Source organism: Trachemys scripta, chromosome 1, assembly GCF_013100865.1.
Source record: "Trachemys scripta elegans isolate TJP31775 chromosome 1, CAS_Tse_1.0, whole genome shotgun sequence".
Classification (NCBI taxonomy): domain Eukaryota; kingdom Metazoa; phylum Chordata; order Testudines; family Emydidae; genus Trachemys; species Trachemys scripta.
The window spans coordinates 96,899,736-96,919,312 of NC_048298.1; the positions used below are offsets into that span (position 1 = coordinate 96,899,736).

Below are 19,577 nucleotides of genomic sequence, written 5' to 3' on the forward strand. Positions count from 1 at the left end.
AAGACACAAGAATGTCAAGTTCTAAAAAAGTTGTAAAACATTCACTAACCTTCTCTCTCTTTCTTTTCCTGGTTTTCTTCTGCTGCAGTTTTGTCTGCTCTAAAAAATATTCTTGCACTGCTTAGTGAGAAATAAAGCAGTTCAAACTCCTAATTAAAAATATTGAGACAAGAAAGAGACTTTCAGTAAGCAGGAGTATATCACAGAATTATTATTTACAGCATGTGTGAATGGGATCTGCAGAAGCACCTAAGTGAAAGTTAATGAGATTTGTGCTTTTAAGTCACTTAGGTGCTTTTGGAAATCCTACTTTATACCTTGTTCACATGTGTTTTACAAAGCACTTAGACTGGCCAAAAGAACTTTATATTAGTGTATTAAATAGATTAAGTCTTGAGTCACGTGTGTTACTTCTATACATTTGAATTACTGTTACCTTACAGATATAAGGGGTGGTATTATCTACATAAGACAGAAAGAACTGTAATTTTTGTGCCTTGAAGTTAAAACTACTATATTTCAAGATACTGAATAACGCTTGCCTTTCCTCGGTTTGATAGCTGAGACATTATTCATCTTCACAATTCACAGAAGTCATAATATCCAATGCTATGAACCAAGCTCCTTTGACTCTCTATACACAAACATATACATCATCATATTGTTTACTCCTAATTCCATGGTCAGTCATTCTCTCTCAAGTTAGCCATCTATTGTAGATTTCAAGCTCTTAGGAGCAAGGTATTTCTCTTCTAACACATCTTAAAGCACCAAGCACGCTTACAGCATTAAATACATAATTAATACCACCCAGCTCATCCCTTCTTTTGAGAAGGGCATTTTTTTGTGCTAGGCAGCAGTAAATAGTTTAATGGTCTCTACAAATTCTTGATGGTGCTTTCTATAGCACTAATAACCAACTGAACCAAGACAAGCAAATGTGGAGTTCAATACAAGTCATATAACTGGAACCATAATGTACCTGTAAACAAACTTCCAGTCGCTTGTGAGTAAGGTTCATAGTCTGTAGTAGCTTTTCATCTTGACTAGTTGATTGCACATTCTGTTGCTTAGCTACTGCTCTTATCTCCTTCACATACTTCTCCCTGACTGACTGGAACCAGTGAAGTGAATCAAACTCCTGGTACTGATTCAAAAGCTTTAGAATGTAAGCCACACCTGCAGTCATTAACAAACCATTTACCAAAGTCAAATTGAACAAATTGAACAAATGCAGGTACATATTCGCTTTACATGCTACGTTACAATTAAGTCTTAACTATGAAGCTACAATAAAGAGCAAGTTTTACTTTATAAAACATCACAGCTAGATGTGCTTTTATGCATGCGCCCCTAAAAATAAAAATGTTGAAATAAATAAAATCGTTAAAACACCCAACAAATGATGAAACAGACTTGTGTAAAATTCCATTTTCCTGTGAAGTGTTGTCTGTCCTAGTAGTGCACGTAGAGACGTAAGAGAACTAAGTATACAGCATTGAAACTGGAAAGCAGTAATCTACACAAGTCCGTCATGCTGAAGTAAGGACAACTCAAATTTTAAAGGTCTCAGAGTAGCAGCCGTGTTAGTCTGTATCCGCAAAAAGAACAGGAGTACCCGTGACACCTTAGAGACTAACAAATTTATTTGAGCATAAGCTTTCGTGGGCTGCAGCCTACTTCATCAGATGCATGTAGCGGACTGTATTTCCCACTACATGCATCCGATGAAGTAGACTGTAGCCCACGAAAGCTTATGCTCAAATAAATTTGTTAGTCTCTAAGGTGTCACAGGTACTCCTGTTCAAATTCTAAAATCACAAATAGTGGGCAATGCTAAACATAAAAGTTTTGGCAAATTATTATTTTGTAAAGTCTTGATCACGCCAATTGATTGGAAGACTAGACAGAATGCTCAAACTTACCCATGGCAAAACCATCATCAGTGAAAGCTGCTCCACCTTTGTTCTTTTTATTCAGCTTCTCTTTACAGCTAATTGAATGTTCTACGAAGTTGAGAGTCTGAAATGAAGGAAAGGTAGTTGTTCCAAAGAATGTCATTTCAGACTTGGTCTACACTAGCACTTCTGTTGGCAAAACTTTTGTCAGTCAGGGGTGTGAAAAAACACACCTCTTACAGACATAAGTTTCACCGACAAAAGCTCCAGTGTAGACAGCGATAAGTCGACAGGGAGACCTTACAGTGGCGCAGCTGCAGTGGTACAGCTGTGCCTCTGTAAGATCTGTAGTGCAGACATAACCCGAGAGTAAGATTTTGTAAAATAAAAGGTGGTCATTTGCAATTTTGTCAGTTGTAAAATATAATTACATCCAAAAACCCCAAGCTAAATTCCGAGACCCTGATTTATAAGGGTTTTGGATGGACAGCCCATCTGTTTCCTAGGCTTTGGGGGAGATGGTCAGCTGAGGATTGGAGGGTTCTGAGTTTGCACAATAGAATTAATAATGTACGGTATAATTTTCATTATATTTGGTGGTGATGTCAAGTGCTTTATATTAATATAAGGGACATAGAATAGGAGCACAGAACAGGTGTCCAATGGAGGTTTAAATAAAGCTAAATATAAACAAAATAAATGACTTTTCTTAAACCTAACCCAAAGATCTAAGATGTTTTTTGAAAGCTCACTAAAGACAGTATTTTAAATTAGTATTGAATTACTCAATTTTATTTAGAAAGTCACACAGGAGAGTCTCATGCAGTTTTATTACTCTGTTTAGATGGAGCTACTCTTTCATATCATTGAAGCACTAGCACACAATGGATGTGTTTTAGGCGAAAGGCCAATTCTCTTCAATCACCCAGTGGGCAAACCAATAGTTTATTAATACACACACCAGAGTGGTGCATTCATTAGAGTGTAGCTCAATATAGTTAAATGTTCAAAAAGATATTTAATGAAGCTTTATGAAATGCAGCCATCTCTGAAAAACAGCTGAAAGATGTAGGGAGAAGGAGAGAAACGTTCCCCCTACTTGTTTGCATATATTCATTCATTATTTTTCTAGATTTTCCTTCGATTATGTGGCCCCCTTTTCCTCATTTACATCACCCATGATGCCACAATCACAGCTGGAGGTTCAGCCACCTTCAGCTAATTTTCTAGTATAAACGCTAGTTTTGGAATAACGAACAGTTCCCAATTTTGGCCTTTATCATGCAATCGATCCAAGTAGGCAGAACCCTGCTGAAGTCAGTGGGGCTCTGCACGGAGGCAAGGATCTTCCTGACCAGATCCAACTGCAGGATGAGGGCCTTAGAGTTTATACACTAGAACCTGGAGTTAAAAGTGGTTGGAGGTCCCCAAGCTGCTGCTGGAAGGGCACTTTTGGGGAAGATGCATTTAATATCATTGCTTTTTCTCCTTTCATTCCGGTCTTTTTTCATCACATGCTATCCCAGATGCCTCTCTTCTCTCTCTCCCATTAAGATTCCTCCACTGACTTAATGTAAAGGATGGAAAGATTTTTTTAAAGTTACTCTTCCAGAGGTCCCATCTGTGCATTGTTGGGAGTTGGTCCTTAAGTCGGCTTGAATAGCCTACTACACATGTACTTGTGGTTTAATGTTATGCATCATAAATAAAAAAAAGTTCACATTAATAAAAGTGGCAGAAATACTAACCAGTGGGGGAACAATAATGTAAAAGTTGCGCAAGTGCATGTTCTTTGGACTGCGGAATTCGGGAGCAAACACGTCGACAAGCATTTTGAAGTACTCTGTCCCTTCTGCAGAATTACGTGTGAGATCAGTGAGGACAGAATCCAATTGCCTGCAAAGAATGAGAAAATTTCTTATCTGATCATTTTCTGTGGCACAGCTCTTCTCCTCATTCATCACTAATAGTTAGTACCCCACCTATGGGATTTGGAGGCAGTCCAGTGTTTGTTGCTGGAGGCTCCAGGAGTAAACCCAGCCCTTCAGTCCAGGCAACCAGAAGAGCTGTTCTACAGTTGTAGAAACACTCCAGCAACTGATTATTAGTATTAAGACAACTGGGTATAATGTATTAAACAACCTAAAACAATTATATGTCTAAATCTCCCTTAAGAGAAAAATTCCATTTTGTATTTTGGTAATTTATCAGATTGCCAGGGTGGCTGAATGAAGAGAGAAACTGCTAACAGAAAGAAAATTATTAGGCAAGAAATTTCTCATTCTGTTGCACAACTTCTCTCCTAATTCATCACTAATGGGAAATAGCCAGCAGTGAATCTTAGAAGGGGGGGGGGGGGATATGCAGAGTTTTTTATTATTATTAATAATAATTATTATTATTATTACTACATTAGAATAAAAGTCAGGAAGGGAAAGGTTTCCCCACATATAAGTCAAGGAATTAGGTAGAAACCAACCCAGAACACCCTCCTACCAAAGGCTCGCCTCTGCAGATGAACGGAAATTTACTTTGCAACTCTTCGGATGAGGCTCATACACATTGTGACGTTGCACTCTATATGATTTTATGAAAATATGCTAATGTAACTGCTTCATGCAAAAGGTCTCTTGTAAGGTATAATTAGAAAGCTTATAATCTACTGAGTGTATATCCTATTTGTATAAATGTACCACTCTTGTATCTGAAACTAGAAATATGAAATATAACTCTGAGGGCCTATTGTAATTATGCAAAGTGTGGGCCATTAATGTTGGTTTGGAATCTTGATGACTCCCACTAACCAGGACAATTAAGAACATAAGAACAGCCGTACCGGGTCAGACCAAAGGTCCATCTAGCCCAGTATCCTGTCTGCCGACAGTGGCCAATGCCAGGTGCCCCAGAGGGAGTGGACCAACAGGCAATGACCAAGTGATCTCTCTCCTGCCATCCATCTCTATCCTCTGACAAACAGAGGCTAGGGACACCCTTCCTTACCCATCCTGGCTAATAGCCATTAATGGACTTAACCACCATGCATTTATCCAGTTCTCTTTTAAATACTGTTATAGTCGTAGCCTTCACAACCTCCTCAGGTAAGGAGTTCCACAGGTTGACTGTGCGCTGCGTGAAGAAGAACTTCCTTTTATTATTTAAACCTGCTGCCTATTAATTTCATTTGGTGACCCCTAGTTCTTGTATTATGGGAATAAGTAAATAACTTTTCCTTATCTACTTTCTCCACATCACTCATGATTTTATATACCTCTATCATATCCCCCCTTAGTTTCCTCTTTTCCAAGCTGAAGAGTCCTAGCCTCTTTAATCTCTCCTCATATGGGACCCGTTCCAAACCCCAAATCATTTTAGTTGCCCTTTTCTGAACCTTTTCTAGGTGCCAGTATATCTTTTTTTAGATGAGGAGACCACATCTGTACACAATATTCGAGATGTGGGCGTACCATCGATTTATATAAGGGCAATAATATATTCTCCGTCTTATTCTCTATCCCCTTTTTAATGATCCCTAACATCCTGTTTGGTTTTTTGACCGCCTCTGCACACTGCATGGACATCTTCAGAGAACTATCCACGATGACTCCAAGATCTTTTTCCTGACTTGTTGTAGCTAAATTAGCCCCCATCGTATTGTATATTGTATTAGACAGAGATTTGCGTGTTTTATTTTATTTTGCTTGGTAATTCACTTTGTTCTGTCCTGTTACTACTTGGAACCACTTATATCCTACTTTCTATATTTAATAAAATCCCTTTTTACTTATTAACCCAGAGTATATATTAATACCTGGGGGGGGCAAACAGTGGTGCATCTCTCTTTATCAGTGTTATAGAGGGCAAACAATTTATGAGTTTACCTTGTATAAGCTTTATACAGGGTAAAACGGATTTATTTGGGTTTTAGACCCCATTGGTAGTTGGGCATCTGAGTGTTAAAGATAAGAACATTTCTGTTAGCTGCTTTCAGTCAAGTCTGCAGCTTTGGGGCAAGTAATTCAGACCCTGGGTCTGTGTTGGAGCAGACTGGCATGTCTGGCTCAACAAGACAGAGTGCAGGGGTCCCGAGCTGGCTGGCAAAGTAGGGGCAGTAGTAGTCTTGGCACATCAGTTGACAGCTCCCAAGGGGGTTTCTGTGATTCAATCCGTCACACACATTTTCCCCAATACTCCAAGAGACTTCTGTGAATAGTTTCCCAGATTCCTAGCATGCCAACTGGTGCAGAATTCTAACATCTTGCCTGCAGCAACTTTAAGGCCCTAGAGCCTTGGCATTTTGGACAGAGTGAGCTGAACAGGGTACCCTTGGCTTTTGTACTCCATATGCTTGAGATATATCTTTAGAGTGCTAGGAATGTCCATGTATGCCACAAACTTCCAAAGGGATGGCTAAGGGTTAGAACAAAATTTTAGCTTAATATTTGGTTTCAAATCAGTAGTCTGTCCTCATTTGGATCTTATGATGGCCTCAAAGGAGACATCTACAGAAAATAATCTATTTCAAAATGCTTGAAAGGGATGATATTTAAAGTCCCTTGCAAGCCACTAGCATCCTGGCCTGGAAAAGTCCTGCAGATTTGTTTTGTTTGGTTGGGTTTTTTTTAATTTTGGTTTTGTTTGTTTTTCGGTAGTGCATGTGTGGTACTTCCCCTGGCAGTTTACAGGTGGAAGATAGCATGCTGCGTATCCTGGTCTGAGGACCACTCAAACCTCGATTGTAGAAGTCACTTTTTAGATGTCTGCATGAAAGGTTGCCTGCCTGCTCCCCAAGGCTGGCTAGCTCCCAAGTAAGTACTGTCGGAGCAGCCCCGTACCACTCAGGGCTTTACTCAGTAACAGGATCATTTTGAACCTGGGAAGGAATTTCTCACTTACCCCTCTGTAATCCCATGATGGTGCAACTTCATGAGGAGCAGAATCCTCAGAAGCCTCTGTTCTGGTCACAGGCTGCCTGAAGTACTCCTTACACTTTAATGAGCAGCCAGCCAGCGGAGGGGGACAGGGAGCAAGAGAGGGAGAGAGAAAACCCCTTTCCCTGGCAGAGCAAGGTTTTATTACTATGATAAGTAGGCACAATTCCCATTCTGCTGCTGCCTGAAATCTGCACCCCTTTCCCTGGCTGTGAGTGAGGGTCCTTGGACTGAAATTTCCACTATGCAGCAATCTGAGGGAGGGCTTCCTGGGAACGACAGGCTTTTCTGCAGGGCCAGACATGCTGTCGGGTGGGAAAGGGGCAGTTAGCTTGATACAGAACACTGAGAGATTCTGTGTAGGAGAAAAGCACCAGCAAACACTCCCTCGAGGGAGCAGGGTGGTGAAGTCAAAGGAGAGGGGGTTTGACCCTGGATTTTCACCCCACTTGTTCAGTAATACTAATTGCTGCCTTGCAAAAGCTGATGCTAGCTTTTGATTTTTGGGATTCCAGAATCTCAGGGTTTGCTAGATCTACCCGAGTACCAGGAAATTGCCCCCAAATCCTAGTGGAAGGAAGGGGAATGGTGTAGGAGCCCCACTTCTTTCCCCAGGGAGCAAAGGATCCATTTCAGTATCTGGAGGATGGGACTTTGGGATCATTGGGGGGGGGGGAGGGGAGGGCAGGTTGTTCCTCTCCTTCCCTCCCATCTGTTGGGAGGACTTACCCCAAGCTGACTGGATAGCATCCTCCCCATCCTTAGACTCTGCATTAGAGTTGCAGCTCTTGGGATGGGGGGATCTGACATACCGGTCCAGTCTGAGCCCCATGCCCTGACAGAGAACAGACAGGACATAATTTGCCCTCTGAAGAGCCTGTAAATGGTGCCTCGCATGGAAAACACGGCTTAGATTTAGTCTGCTGTTTTCAGGATAGCTCTGCCATGCCTGAATGGGGCAGAGATGTCCTGGAGAGGAGGGTGCTTCATTGGTGGAGCTTGGTGGTTGAAACCATCTCACTGTCAAATACTCAATCCGGGGGAAGAAGAGGAAGAGAAGGAAGATAAATTGGTGCTGCATGAACAAAGAAAGAAGGTAATAGGAAACCGAACCACCAACTTGTTCCATTGCTGGAGACAGAAAATCTAGAGGCCTGAGCTGAATGGCTAGGCTTAGTCCTGGAGCCTCCAGCAGCAACACTGGACTGCCTCCAAATTCTATAAGTGTGGGGTATTAACCATTACTGGTGAATGCAGAAAGAAGCTGGATAACAGAAAATTATACATATCCACTCTTAAAAAGTTCAGAATTATGGGAATACGTTTTCTAGAGATTCACTTCAAGCAAAGACAGCTCCCTTCAATGACAAAGAAGTAGTGAGAAAACGAGTGCAAAGTTTTATTAGTTTACATCTCAAATCAGAAAGCATATAGCAAGAAATTAAGCCAGACCTGTATAGCAAGTGTGACTGCACTAAAGGTTGTGGAACTCTATGGCAACATGGTAAAACTTTCCTCGACCTCCTCAAAACACCACTCCGTTTAACTCAGAATTTCCACCTGGATGAAGTGACAACAAATCTAGTATTTGCTCACAGCAGAAATGATAAAGAAAGCTCATGTTTTGTTATCTGGATCTATAGCCAGCTAATAGGTGAGCAGAATACAGTTATATCCATAGACTTAAAACAAGAAGGGGCTTATTTTAGCAGCAGGTAAAGGCTATAAAGCAGAAGATTTGCTTGTTTCCCATCCATAGCCCCAAAAGAGTAATTTAAGGTTCAGTTTTAAGACAGGCTTTGAAAGATGACTATCAGAAAGTTTTGCCAATTGCGATATTCCCTGTACCCATTGCTGGTCACACTCTGATGCCTCTAAACAAGGAAATAAAACCAACAGAAATCTAAGCTTGAATCACTTAAAATACATCAGTGTTCAGAACACATTTTAGCAAATGTGGTTCAGATAGGCCACCACCAGCTATTGTTATTCTCTGTATGAGAGAATACTTTTGAGAAGAGCCCAATACAGTTGAAAGCAATGGTTTCCTCCTACACATTTCACCAGTGTGTTCCAAATGGAAAATGTTCATTTTCCTCCATTCCTTCCACTACACAAGCCAAGGTGGCCAGGTGGTGCTTTCCCCAGAGTCCTAAATGATATCTGAACAGGCCTTGGAATAGGATTAGTGAAGCGGGTTTGTTTTTAAAGTCTCTCTGTAACCAGAAAGGAGATTTCTAAAACTTAAGACATTTACAGGCTAGAACTTTCCTCACCAAATGATAATTTTACAGAGCAGCTGAGTTCCAAATGGATCCAATTGGTACAAATGTCATTTTCAGTTTAGCATCTTTAAAGCAATAGTGTCTGATTAAACAAATTAAAGACATCAATTTCATTTATCTTTTGTAAAGCATATGAATTTTTTAAATAAGAAAGGCACAAAACACAAGTTTAAAAACAAAGATGCTTGCCTCCCCACATCTCAAAACACAATGTCGGGTTACCTTGCTGCTTTTTGTGTTTCTTCTGAGAGTCCTTCTTCTTTCACTAGTTCCTCAAAATTAACAATATCTTCAAGGTCAGGAACAAACCTACACAATTATTGTGTGTTAGGTTTACATTTAACTGTGGTTTACTCACTGATGCATCAATTAAGTTAAATTATAAATAAATTACACAATGAACCACCCTTGCCTTCAAGGCTCTGACACTGCTCTGCGTACATCTCTCTCTTTCTCACCCAGGGTCTGTTAATTCCACTACCAGCCTTGTTCCCTTCCTATCTTTCTTACACAAGAATCTCTGGGCTCTCTCCCATGTTGCCCTGCTATGCCTGCAGTGTCCTCCCCAATCTCATATGCTACCAAGCTCCCACTCCTCCAAAAGCATCTTTCAACCATGACCCGTACTTCCACACCATCCAGATAAAATCATAGCTAACAAACAAGAGGAAACATGATGAACACCTTCAGAAAACATCCAGCCTCATAATATTGCCCATAAACCACCCATTCCCCTCCCCTGACGCCATCTCTTTTTCTGCCTTATGACCATATGGTACAACACCTAGCTCGTAAACTTTGGAGGGTACAAACTGTGTCCTGTTCTCTCTGTAAATGTTATGTACACTATGGCACTTTATGCAATGATAAATAATCATTTTGGTCTTTAAGAGCTCACCTACGTAATGTGCTATACTATACAAAAGGTTATGGTTTTGCAATGTAAGGGATTCTGAACTAGTTTGCAGGACAAGAGATACAATTCCTTTGTATCCTTATACAGTGTCCTTAAGGGAATATCAGTATGAATTGGGTAGCACAGGGATATAAAATATTAGTAGCAGCATGAAATATATTCATGTAGGTACCTAATTGCACTACTACAGCAGTGAAGTCCACCAGATCTTATCATTCGCACATAGCCCATTGCATTGCCTTTAAAAACAAGAAAAACAGGAACATACCTAAGTTAGATATTTACATGTACACATTTCAAAATCCCTGTTAACTCTGAAATTCTGATGCCTTGGGGTAGCCAGAATGGTTTTACAAGAGAAATATTCTGAAGCTAATTACATGGAGAAAAAATGCAGATATTTTAGAGTTTAATGGCACAAAGTCCAACTAGAGGAACAAAACATGAGCCATGACTGGCTTCATCTAAGGAGATTATGCTCACACGCACTACATTTTTAAATTCCTTAACTAAGGTCCAATAAGATACAGGAAATGTTTGTAAGATCAGGCTTTAGATCCCTACACCATTGGTGGCATCAGTGTGCCAAAAGTATTACTACAACTAGTAAATCAAATTTAACTATTATAATATATGCACACATTTGTATTTGATTCAAAACACCTTTTGAAGTATCTAACAGAACTGTACTTCCCGTTTAGTGAGAAAGATACTCAACCTGGATGAATGGTGCCTCAGTCAAACAAATAAAAATTGAACCCAAAGCAAATAAAAAAAAAACATTCATACAAGCTCTAGATACATCTTATATTAAAACATTTAGGACCCATTTTTGTGTAATTAGGTAAAACTCCAATTACTTCAATGGAAGTGCACCTGCTTATATCAGGCTTGAATTTGGGCTTCAACCATAAAATATAGGTAAAATAAGCAGTGTAGTTATAGGATTACAAAGACTTCTGCCATTAAAATGTTTGTACATATTTTTAGATACAGTGATGCATACCTATCTGACTTATGAGCTGCCTGAATTGGTCAAGGTAACTTTGTCCGTCAGGCGTTATTCCAAGTTTTCTGATGCCCCGGTTGAACTTCTCTGCTCTCTCAAAGGGATACTAGAGAAACAATTTTTGCAGTTTGTGAGAATATTTATCTTTGAAGAATCTACTTGACTTTTCATGTCAAACCCCATTTTACCTTCCATCACCAGCCCACAAACATTCACGCACATTCCTTGTTCAGTCTTTGAAAGTGTAACCCTGTCTGTGCATAGTAGTTTGTGAAAGTGTCATTTGACCAGGTCGGGTGTGCAAATTGCAAAGATGAGATCTGTTACTGCTATATATAAACAAGACAGCACTCTTCTTATAAGAGCAAACTACATACAAAGAACATTCCAGTACATTTTTATTCCAAACATTAAGCCTCAAATTTTTCAGAATTAGACGTGCAATGGTGGGAGATGAGAATTAGGCACAAGGCCTTGAGAAAGAGATAGCTACTGTACTCGTATACCAAGTTTGTGCATTAATGTCAACAGTGATCTCTATTACAAAATAGACAGGAATATTTATTGTAACTTTGGTAAACTTGATTTGGACTGGAGGTTTAGAACAAATCTGCACCAAGCATCATTATCAGGTTAACAAGAGAATAAACGTACCCCATCCTATAATACAAAGGAGTGACATGTTGTGTCTGCTGAGGAGTACCATCTAGTGTTCAGTAAGCAATAAGAATCAGATAAGCCAGTCTCAATGCAGGAATTTGTATACACTGCAACACTGTATTTTGATAGACCAGAAGGTGCCACTTGTCTATAAACATATAATTTTCCTTTTATTTAAAAAGTGACATTTGTAGTTCAGTGTATATCAGCTTTTCAGTGCAAAGGCAGCACAGTTTTTAATCAAGTTATTGTTTATCCAAGAACTCCACATGTAGTGTACCTTATGATCATTTTGATCCTTGACTTCCCTGAAGAATCGGATATCTTTGATCAGTCTGGATTTGATATGTTCATCATACATGAACTGGCTAAAGATATAGAACTTTTTCCTCAGAAACTGGTAAGTGAAATTAACCTGCAGTAAAATTAAACATTCAGAATTAGAAAAACCCTTTCAAATTAACATGATTCTCTAGTGACTATCATTCAGTAGCTTCTTGAAGCTTTTATTCCATATTATGACATATTTTTTGTAGGTGGACAGTTCAACACAGCTTGCCCCATTCTGTGGATCTCAAAGAGACTCAACCTGAGCAACTTTCTTCCTAAAGAAAGGTAAATCTTTTGTTGGAAGGTTTAATTTCCTTTAGAAAGGCCAATAAGGGGGCAAAGGGAACCTGGAATATAGGCTGATCTTTTAAAGCTCACGACTAGTATAGGAACTAGTTCTGGAGTATCCAGTTTCTGTCACTCTTCTTAGCGTACGAGAAACCATGCCTCAGGTGGCTCATGACCAGGATTCATAACAGTGGGGCAACAGGGAAGCTCATTGAATGTGTTTTCATTGTAGTAAATTCTATAGTTAAGATTACATGCAAAGTTTCATTATAACCTTCCCACCTTCTTTTCAGTTGCTCAAAATTTTCTAAAATATTGTCCCTTGGAATTAACCACCCCCTCCTTTTTCCCCCCTAAGTTACAGTTCATTCCCTGGTCTGCGTGGACAATCTTTCTAGACCGTGGGTGGGCAAACTGTTTTGGGCCGAGGGCCACATCTGGATGGGGAAATTGTATGCAGGGCAGGGGGCTGGGGTGCGGGAAGGAGTGCGGGGTGTGGGAGGGGGTGCGGTGTGCAGGAAGGGGCTCAAGGCAAAGGATTGGGGCAGAGGAGGGGTGCAGGGTGTATGAGGGGGCTCAGGGAAGGGGGATGGGGTGCAGGAGGGGGCTCACGGCACAGAGTTGGGGTGCAGGAAGGGTGCGAGGTGCAGGCAGGGGGCTTAGGGCAGGGAGTTTGGAGGCAGGGTACAGGCAGGGTTTGGGCTCCGGCCCGGCGCCGCTTACCTAAAGCGGTGCCGGGGTGGTAGCAGTGTGCACTGGGGGGTCAGGGCAGGCTCCCTGCATGCCTGCCCTGTCCCCGGCCCCATGCCACTCTAGGAAGCACCGCAGCCCCTGGAGGAGGGGTGGCGGAGGGCTCCGCGTGCGCTGCCCTTGCCGCGCCTCCAGGTACCTCCCCTGAAGCTCCCATTGGTCGTGGTTCCCAGTTCCCGGCTAATGGGGGCTGGGGGGGGGGGGGGGGGGGGGCAGTGCCTGGAGGCAAGGACAACACACAGAACCCTCTGCCCCACCTCCACCTGAGGCCCGCAGGGAAGTGGTGCCGGCTGCTTCTGAGAGTGGCGCAGGGCCCGCGGCACTACGGGTGGCAGTCCCGTGGGCCAGATCCAAAGCCCTGAGGGGCCAGATCCGGCCCGCGGGCCATAGTTTGCCCACCCCGATCTAGACAACAGGCAAAAGCGAATAAAGCAGGAGGCGTCTGCCTGGCCAGGAAGTACTGTGACGTGCAAGACAACTCTATCAGTCACTGATATCTCTGAGACAACCAACTCCAATACGAGAGGAACGTATTATTAGCATCATGCTTGTAAAAGCAAGCACTTTCCTGCATTGCCACCAAGAGTAAGAACCCTCATTTCTAAACATTTTCATTTTGTACATGGTGCTTTAGAGAAAGTGCTTATCCTTCAGTGCATAGTGCTCATCAAGTTCTTATGTTGTGCTGGCTTGGTAGGAAGAAGGGGACAGAAAGACAGAGAGGGGTAAAGAGAGAGTGAGAAATTGAGTGGCAGTCCAAAATTTTATCATTTTTGGGTTAGTTGGATTTTCCAGTCAAGCTTTGGCACCACACCAGGTTTTTTAATTACTTCAATTACTATGAATATGCAACATGTAAACAGATAAAATTTCAGTTGTAACAAACATCTGCAAAGCTTTACTAGGCTCAATAAACACAGTACTGTTATTTACAGTGTATAGGATGGTGTTCATTTTTACCAGACAGACTGCTGTCCTTATGCCAAAGATCATTACATTCATTCTATTTAGAAATCCTAAGCTCTCTAATAACCCATACCATAGAATAGCATCTAGATTTAAAGAAAGAAGGAAGTAGTAAAAGTCAATGACAAATCTTAGCCAAAGTAAAGTGAAATACATATTTCATAGAAGCCACTTTAAAAATGACCTTGCATTTCCCAAATTCTAAAATGGCAGTCTAAGTTGACTTAGTAGACATCAGCATCACATTTCTCCTGATCTGCTTAAATGAAATGCTATAAAACCCCCATCCTACCAAACTTTAACAAGTAGCTATATATGGCACTTTAATTATAAAGACCATTATTTAGAAATTAAAGTGTTGTAAACATAATACCTCTGTTTGATAACATTTATTTTCATCTTTAGGGCAATTCAGAGGTCTTCCAGGACATTTCTAAATATCTTGTCAGCTGTGGCATTTGCACAACAGATCTGACTTTATAGAGTAACTACTAGTAATATAACTCATAAGAGACTTTTGATGTTGACTGCTTGGTGTTTGAGGACTACTTTGTTATATTTAATACAAAAAGCTATGTTCATGCAATATTAAAAACTGCACAGTTAAAACTCAAAGGTCAGGAAATGCTGGAGTTCTTACGCTGTTCTGTACATATTAAAAAGAAACAGTCCAGAAGATACTTACTGTTGTGTTCATGATTCCTGTGCCATGAGTTCGAATTGAATTAGCAACGTGCCGGATATTGATAGTGTTCAAATGCTTATTATTACTAGTTCTCTCAATGAAGATCTGCAAAGAAAAGGTCATCATATACCCCATATCAAAACCAAAGCTTATAAAAATCAGATATGAACTACCCATAGAAGTACAGAATACACCTCACCTGATTATTGAGATTGTAGAGGTAGCGAGATACAAACACATGAATATTTCTCATGATTTCCAAAACATCCAGACCCTGAAACAATATGGCAAAAATCCTTAATGGATTAGAACAGCCTCCTGGGAGTCATTCAAATGTATTCAAAGTAACTGCTAATTGTGCAAATTAATTACTTGAACGTCTTTTTGGAAGCAAAGTAATTAGTTATGTATGAAAATCATCACTTTTCCTTTCAATTTTGTGAAAATATCTTTGCAATTTGTTCTGGGCTACTTCAGGGCCTAGATTTATTTTATGGTTTGTTTGTTTGTTTTGTTTTAAATTTTATAGTCAGTGTCACATTAAAATTCAGGTTTTTTGCTTGTATCTTTTAACATTTTTGATTATCAAGGTTCTTTAGTCAAATCTAATAAGTGCAAAGCAAAAAAGGAAAAATTAGACCATTTTCTCAGCTTCCAAATAAAAATGTAAAAGCCTCCATATTCAAGGTTCACAAATTAATAGCTACTTTTTAAAAAAAATCATTTACTGTTAATTACACCGTTTCACTGCTCAAAATGAAGAAGTATGGGTCTAGGAATCAGGAGTTTTACCTTGGTTATGCCACAGACTTGTTAGTCTTGGGTAAAACGTCTAGGCAAAAATTTTAGAAAATGGCCTCTAATTTTGGGTTCCTCAGTTTCTGTACTTTGTTAATGCCTTGAATAATTATCTAGGATTTCCAGAATAAAGTGGCATATACAATACCCACACATATACCTCACCTGTTCTAAAGTCTGACTGGGAAGATGTGCTTCTGTCATAATTAAGCCATAGCGCTGAGTTGCTAAATTCCTCATTTCACTGTATGTGGCCCAGTCATGAAGAGCTACAGTTGTTAGGTTGTAGAAGGTCTTGTCTAGGTAGTGTGTTACATAAACTGTAAAATCAAGAATAATAAAGTATGCATTAAACTATTAACTGCAGCTCTTAAATTGCTGGGGAATAGCAAAGAAACAAAAAAGGAAAATCCATAAATTCTTGCACTGGCACTTAAAACTGGATTCTCTCGAAGAAAAGACTGTAACAATAGCCCTAGTGGGGTCATCTGTGGGGACTGAACCCAGGACCTCTGCATCTAAAAGCCATGAGCCTTTACTAACTTGAGCTGAAGGACCAAGCCCACTAGCTCAGAGGCAACAAACTCCTAAACCTCTCTATATAAGCTAGCCACTAGAGGTGGGTAAAGAGCCACAACATTAACAACTATGGATTACGCTTGGAACGCCACTTTTGTATATCTAAGCTGCTATTAGGGTGCAACTGAGATCACAGAAATCCATAAAGGAAATAGTTAAGCAAAAAAAAAATAAAGGAATACCAGAAGGATTATCAGAAAAACTAAAGAGATGCGGAGAAGAGTTGAGGGGAAAAAAAGTATATTAAATGCAACCTACCTTTGATGTCAATGAACCGATTGAAAAATCGAATTGGGTTCAGAGAGAAAAAGTGGGCCAGATCCTTCATCCCAACTCTGTAAGGATTTCTGTCATCAAGCTTTAAGTGTGTGTGCACAGAAAGACGTAGATCCTTTTCTATTTCTTTACACAATTTGTCCAGCAAGTGCTATTCAAGGGAGTGATAAAAATGATGCTAAGAGTCCATTCAAAATCCTATTTTAAGAGAGATGAAATTTGCCTACAGAGCAAGAAGTCTAATGACACTAGTGACTGTGACTACAACTTAGAAATAGGTGAACCTGCAGTAGAAAGTCCTTGTTTGAAAATTTCAGAGAGTTCCAGGGACTGGAACTAGCACTAGCAAAAGAGGCCATGTTGATGCCCTAGTAGTCAAACTGAGGACTAATTCAGAAACTACATGGATAACTACCTGTTATTAGAGATAATATGAGATGCCCAACTTCCAAATGAACAGTGTCAGTTCTAGGACACCCATTTACATTGACTAATCAGGAGGATTTAGAATGTTTTTGTGGCCAAGTGAGGCTTCTACAATTTTTTACACCAGTGTGGTTCCTACCTAGATTTAAGCAGAGGCCCATCCATTCCCTGCAACCTCCTCCCCCCCCCCACCACCCCCATTACTGTGACCATTCAAACTAATTTAAAAACCCATTTGGCTTCAACCAAATTCAAACCATGTTGTTACAACAGCTCAGATGGGACCAATAAGATGAGATGGACAGAGTGGTTGCAAGCCACCAGTGCCTGTTTGCAATCCTAGGTTGAGAACCCCTGGTTTATATAATGAGTCTACAACAGACGTGATTTACTAAGAAAGGTGTAGTTCATTTCCAATAAGACTTTGTACAGTTTAGCAAAACCTTCAATATATTATTTTGTCTGAGATTTTCTCTAGAATCCCAGAATAGATTACATTTGTTGTGGGACGGGACAGAGAGAAAGAGTGGTCCAGTGGTTAAATCACTAGCTAAGGACTTGGGAGATCTGGGTTCAATTCCCTGCTCTTCCTGTGCGAGTTACTTAGTCTCTCTGTGGGTCAGCATCTGTAAAATGGGGGTAATAGCACTTCTCTAACTCACAGGAATACTGTGAGGATTGATATATTAAAGATTGAGGTACTCAGATACTATGGTAACAAGGCCAGATAAGAACATGAGATTGAGAAAATGTTCATTTTCTCATGTATCCCCATACTTCACAGCAGTCTCAAAGACTTCTATATAGTTTTTATATAAAAGCTGACTTTAATACACAATCCAAATAAACTGTCACCATTAGACCCCACTCACAGTAAACCCCAAACTTGTACAATTACCTCATTTAAAACTTCCATGATTTCTTTGTCATAGCACTCCAGAAGTACCTCACAGGACTCCAAGTGTCTTGAATGCATCATAGCAGGAACACAGTCCCGTAATGCACTAAACATGTACTAAAAAAACAAAAAGAAACTAATATGCAAACCATAAGACAGACATGTCAACAAACATCTCAAAATATTTAGCATATGAAGGCTAAAATCTGCCCAATTTAAACAGTTTAAAATCTCAAATCCAAAGAACAAGGATCACTTTCTAGTTGATTTTATTTCATATGACTAGTCACTACAATAATGTAAAACCTAACATACTGTAGCTTTAAGCTTTTTAAAAATAATCCGTGTGACTGGAAGACTGATGGATTCAGTTATCCTAAAACAATGAAGGAAAGAATGTTAAGTACTGTAAGCCAATTTGAATGGACTGTTATCGTCCCCACCCCCCAATCATTAGATTAACTAACAAGTATTCAGTTCTAGCCTTTTGCAAGTCCATTACTTAAAATAGTGATTAAACATAAATTCGTCATAGTGGATCAGACAAGTGATTCATCAAGTTTAACATCCTGGACCAGTGGTTCATCCCTGGTAAAAGCCAGTATTGGATGCTTCTGAGTCAGTTTTAAAAAAAAAGTTAGAATGCAATTATCGAGTTATGCAATATTGCACAAGGAGGGGATAAAACTCCAATATGGCCCCTATGGCAATCCTTTGGAACCCAGGTAATAAGTACCTTATAAATACCTAAATATAAAAATAGATGCACACCGAATCAAAAGATTACTAAGATTTTTCCATTTTTTGTTTTAAATCTGCCAAAGACCTTAATTTAAAAAATGAAATAACTGAGGGGCAGGGTAAGGAGAGACAGACAAACCACTGCAAGTGATGCCTACTATTTAAAGTACTGATTGAGATTTTCAGAGCAGTTTATCAGACATGCCTTTCATTAATTTTAAAGGGAAGATAAGTCTATCTAAACCCCTTTAATGCTCTGAAAAATCTCAGCCTCAGTTATTTGTAACACCGGACTTGTGATTTTTAAACTGTTTTACAATTTTAAGGGTTTTCTTCACCCGCCTCCCCAGTTCAGCAAGCCACTGTAACTGAACAATTAGGGGTATTTCGTATTTACCTGCAATCTAGATGCATCAACTGCGTTTTCATACACATCATCTAAATAAATTGGGAAGACTGCTCGATGCCAGTACAAGAAGCTACAATCACACTGTGTTTGGACGCTAAAATGAAGATATTTGTTATTAAACAAAACCCAAAGCAGCGCAAAAGAACATGTAAAGGATGGTGAACTGCACGTCAGCAAGACCATATTTTTGCAGCACTGCCCTCTTTTTTGTTTTTTACGATCATCTACGCCACAGGTTATTTCATAGCACTAATGCTCAAGACACATGTACATGGTATTTATTATTTTTCCACTGGCCTTCAAAAGAAAATGTAAGCTCTTTGATAAATGGATGCCCATTTTCACTATCATATCTGTAAGCACCATATCAAGCTACTGAAATGCTGTTTCAGGGTATACCATACCTAACCTCTGTAATGATATCTTTATGCTTCCTACAGCAACATTATAGTAAAGGAATTACTCTTGTCTCTGATCAGATGATGTACACCAGCAGGGCCGGCTCCAGCTTTTTTGCAGCCCCAAGCAGCGAAGCAAAAAAAAATAAATAAATAAAAATAAAAAAAAAAGATAAAGCACTTCGGCAGCAGCTCAATCGTGCTGCTTCATTCTTCAGTGGCAATTCGGCAGCGGGTCCTTTGCTCCCTTTCTTCCTCTTCAGCGGCACTTCGGCGGCAGCTCAAAGAGGAAGAGAGGAACTGAGGGGCCCGCCGCCGAAGACCCGGACATGCCGCC

The 19,577-nt window shown here is 40.0% G+C and overlaps 1 protein-coding gene across 2 annotated transcripts in view; it reads right to left on the bottom strand.

Moving 5' to 3' along the window:
- The window catches only part of WASHC4 (WASH complex subunit 4), a 57,675-nt gene that overhangs the window by 4,045 nt on the left and 34,053 nt on the right, over positions 1–19,577 (bottom strand). Inside the window, exons 19-32 of one of the 2 annotated variants that reach the window (XM_034778363.1) lie at positions 18,831–18,936; positions 17,693–17,809; positions 16,351–16,519; positions 15,679–15,833; positions 14,915–14,989; positions 14,716–14,820; positions 11,977–12,111; positions 11,034–11,142; positions 10,200–10,266; positions 9,334–9,420; positions 3,647–3,794; positions 1,926–2,022; positions 983–1,179; positions 50–149 (exon numbers count right to left, since the gene is read on the bottom strand). In XM_034778363.1, the coding sequence (XP_034634254.1) occupies positions 50–149; positions 983–1,179; positions 1,926–2,022; positions 3,647–3,794; positions 9,334–9,420; positions 10,200–10,266; positions 11,034–11,142; positions 11,977–12,111; positions 14,716–14,820; positions 14,915–14,989; positions 15,679–15,833; positions 16,351–16,519; positions 17,693–17,809; positions 18,831–18,936 (1,667 nt within the window). Of the gene's footprint in view, positions 1–49; positions 150–982; positions 1,180–1,925; positions 2,023–3,646; positions 3,795–7,581; positions 9,043–9,333; positions 9,421–10,199; positions 10,267–11,033; positions 11,143–11,976; positions 12,112–14,715; positions 14,821–14,914; positions 14,990–15,678; positions 15,834–16,350; positions 16,520–17,692; positions 17,810–18,830; positions 18,937–19,577 lie in introns of those variants that run through there. The other variant, XM_034778372.1, reaches the window with a different exon arrangement.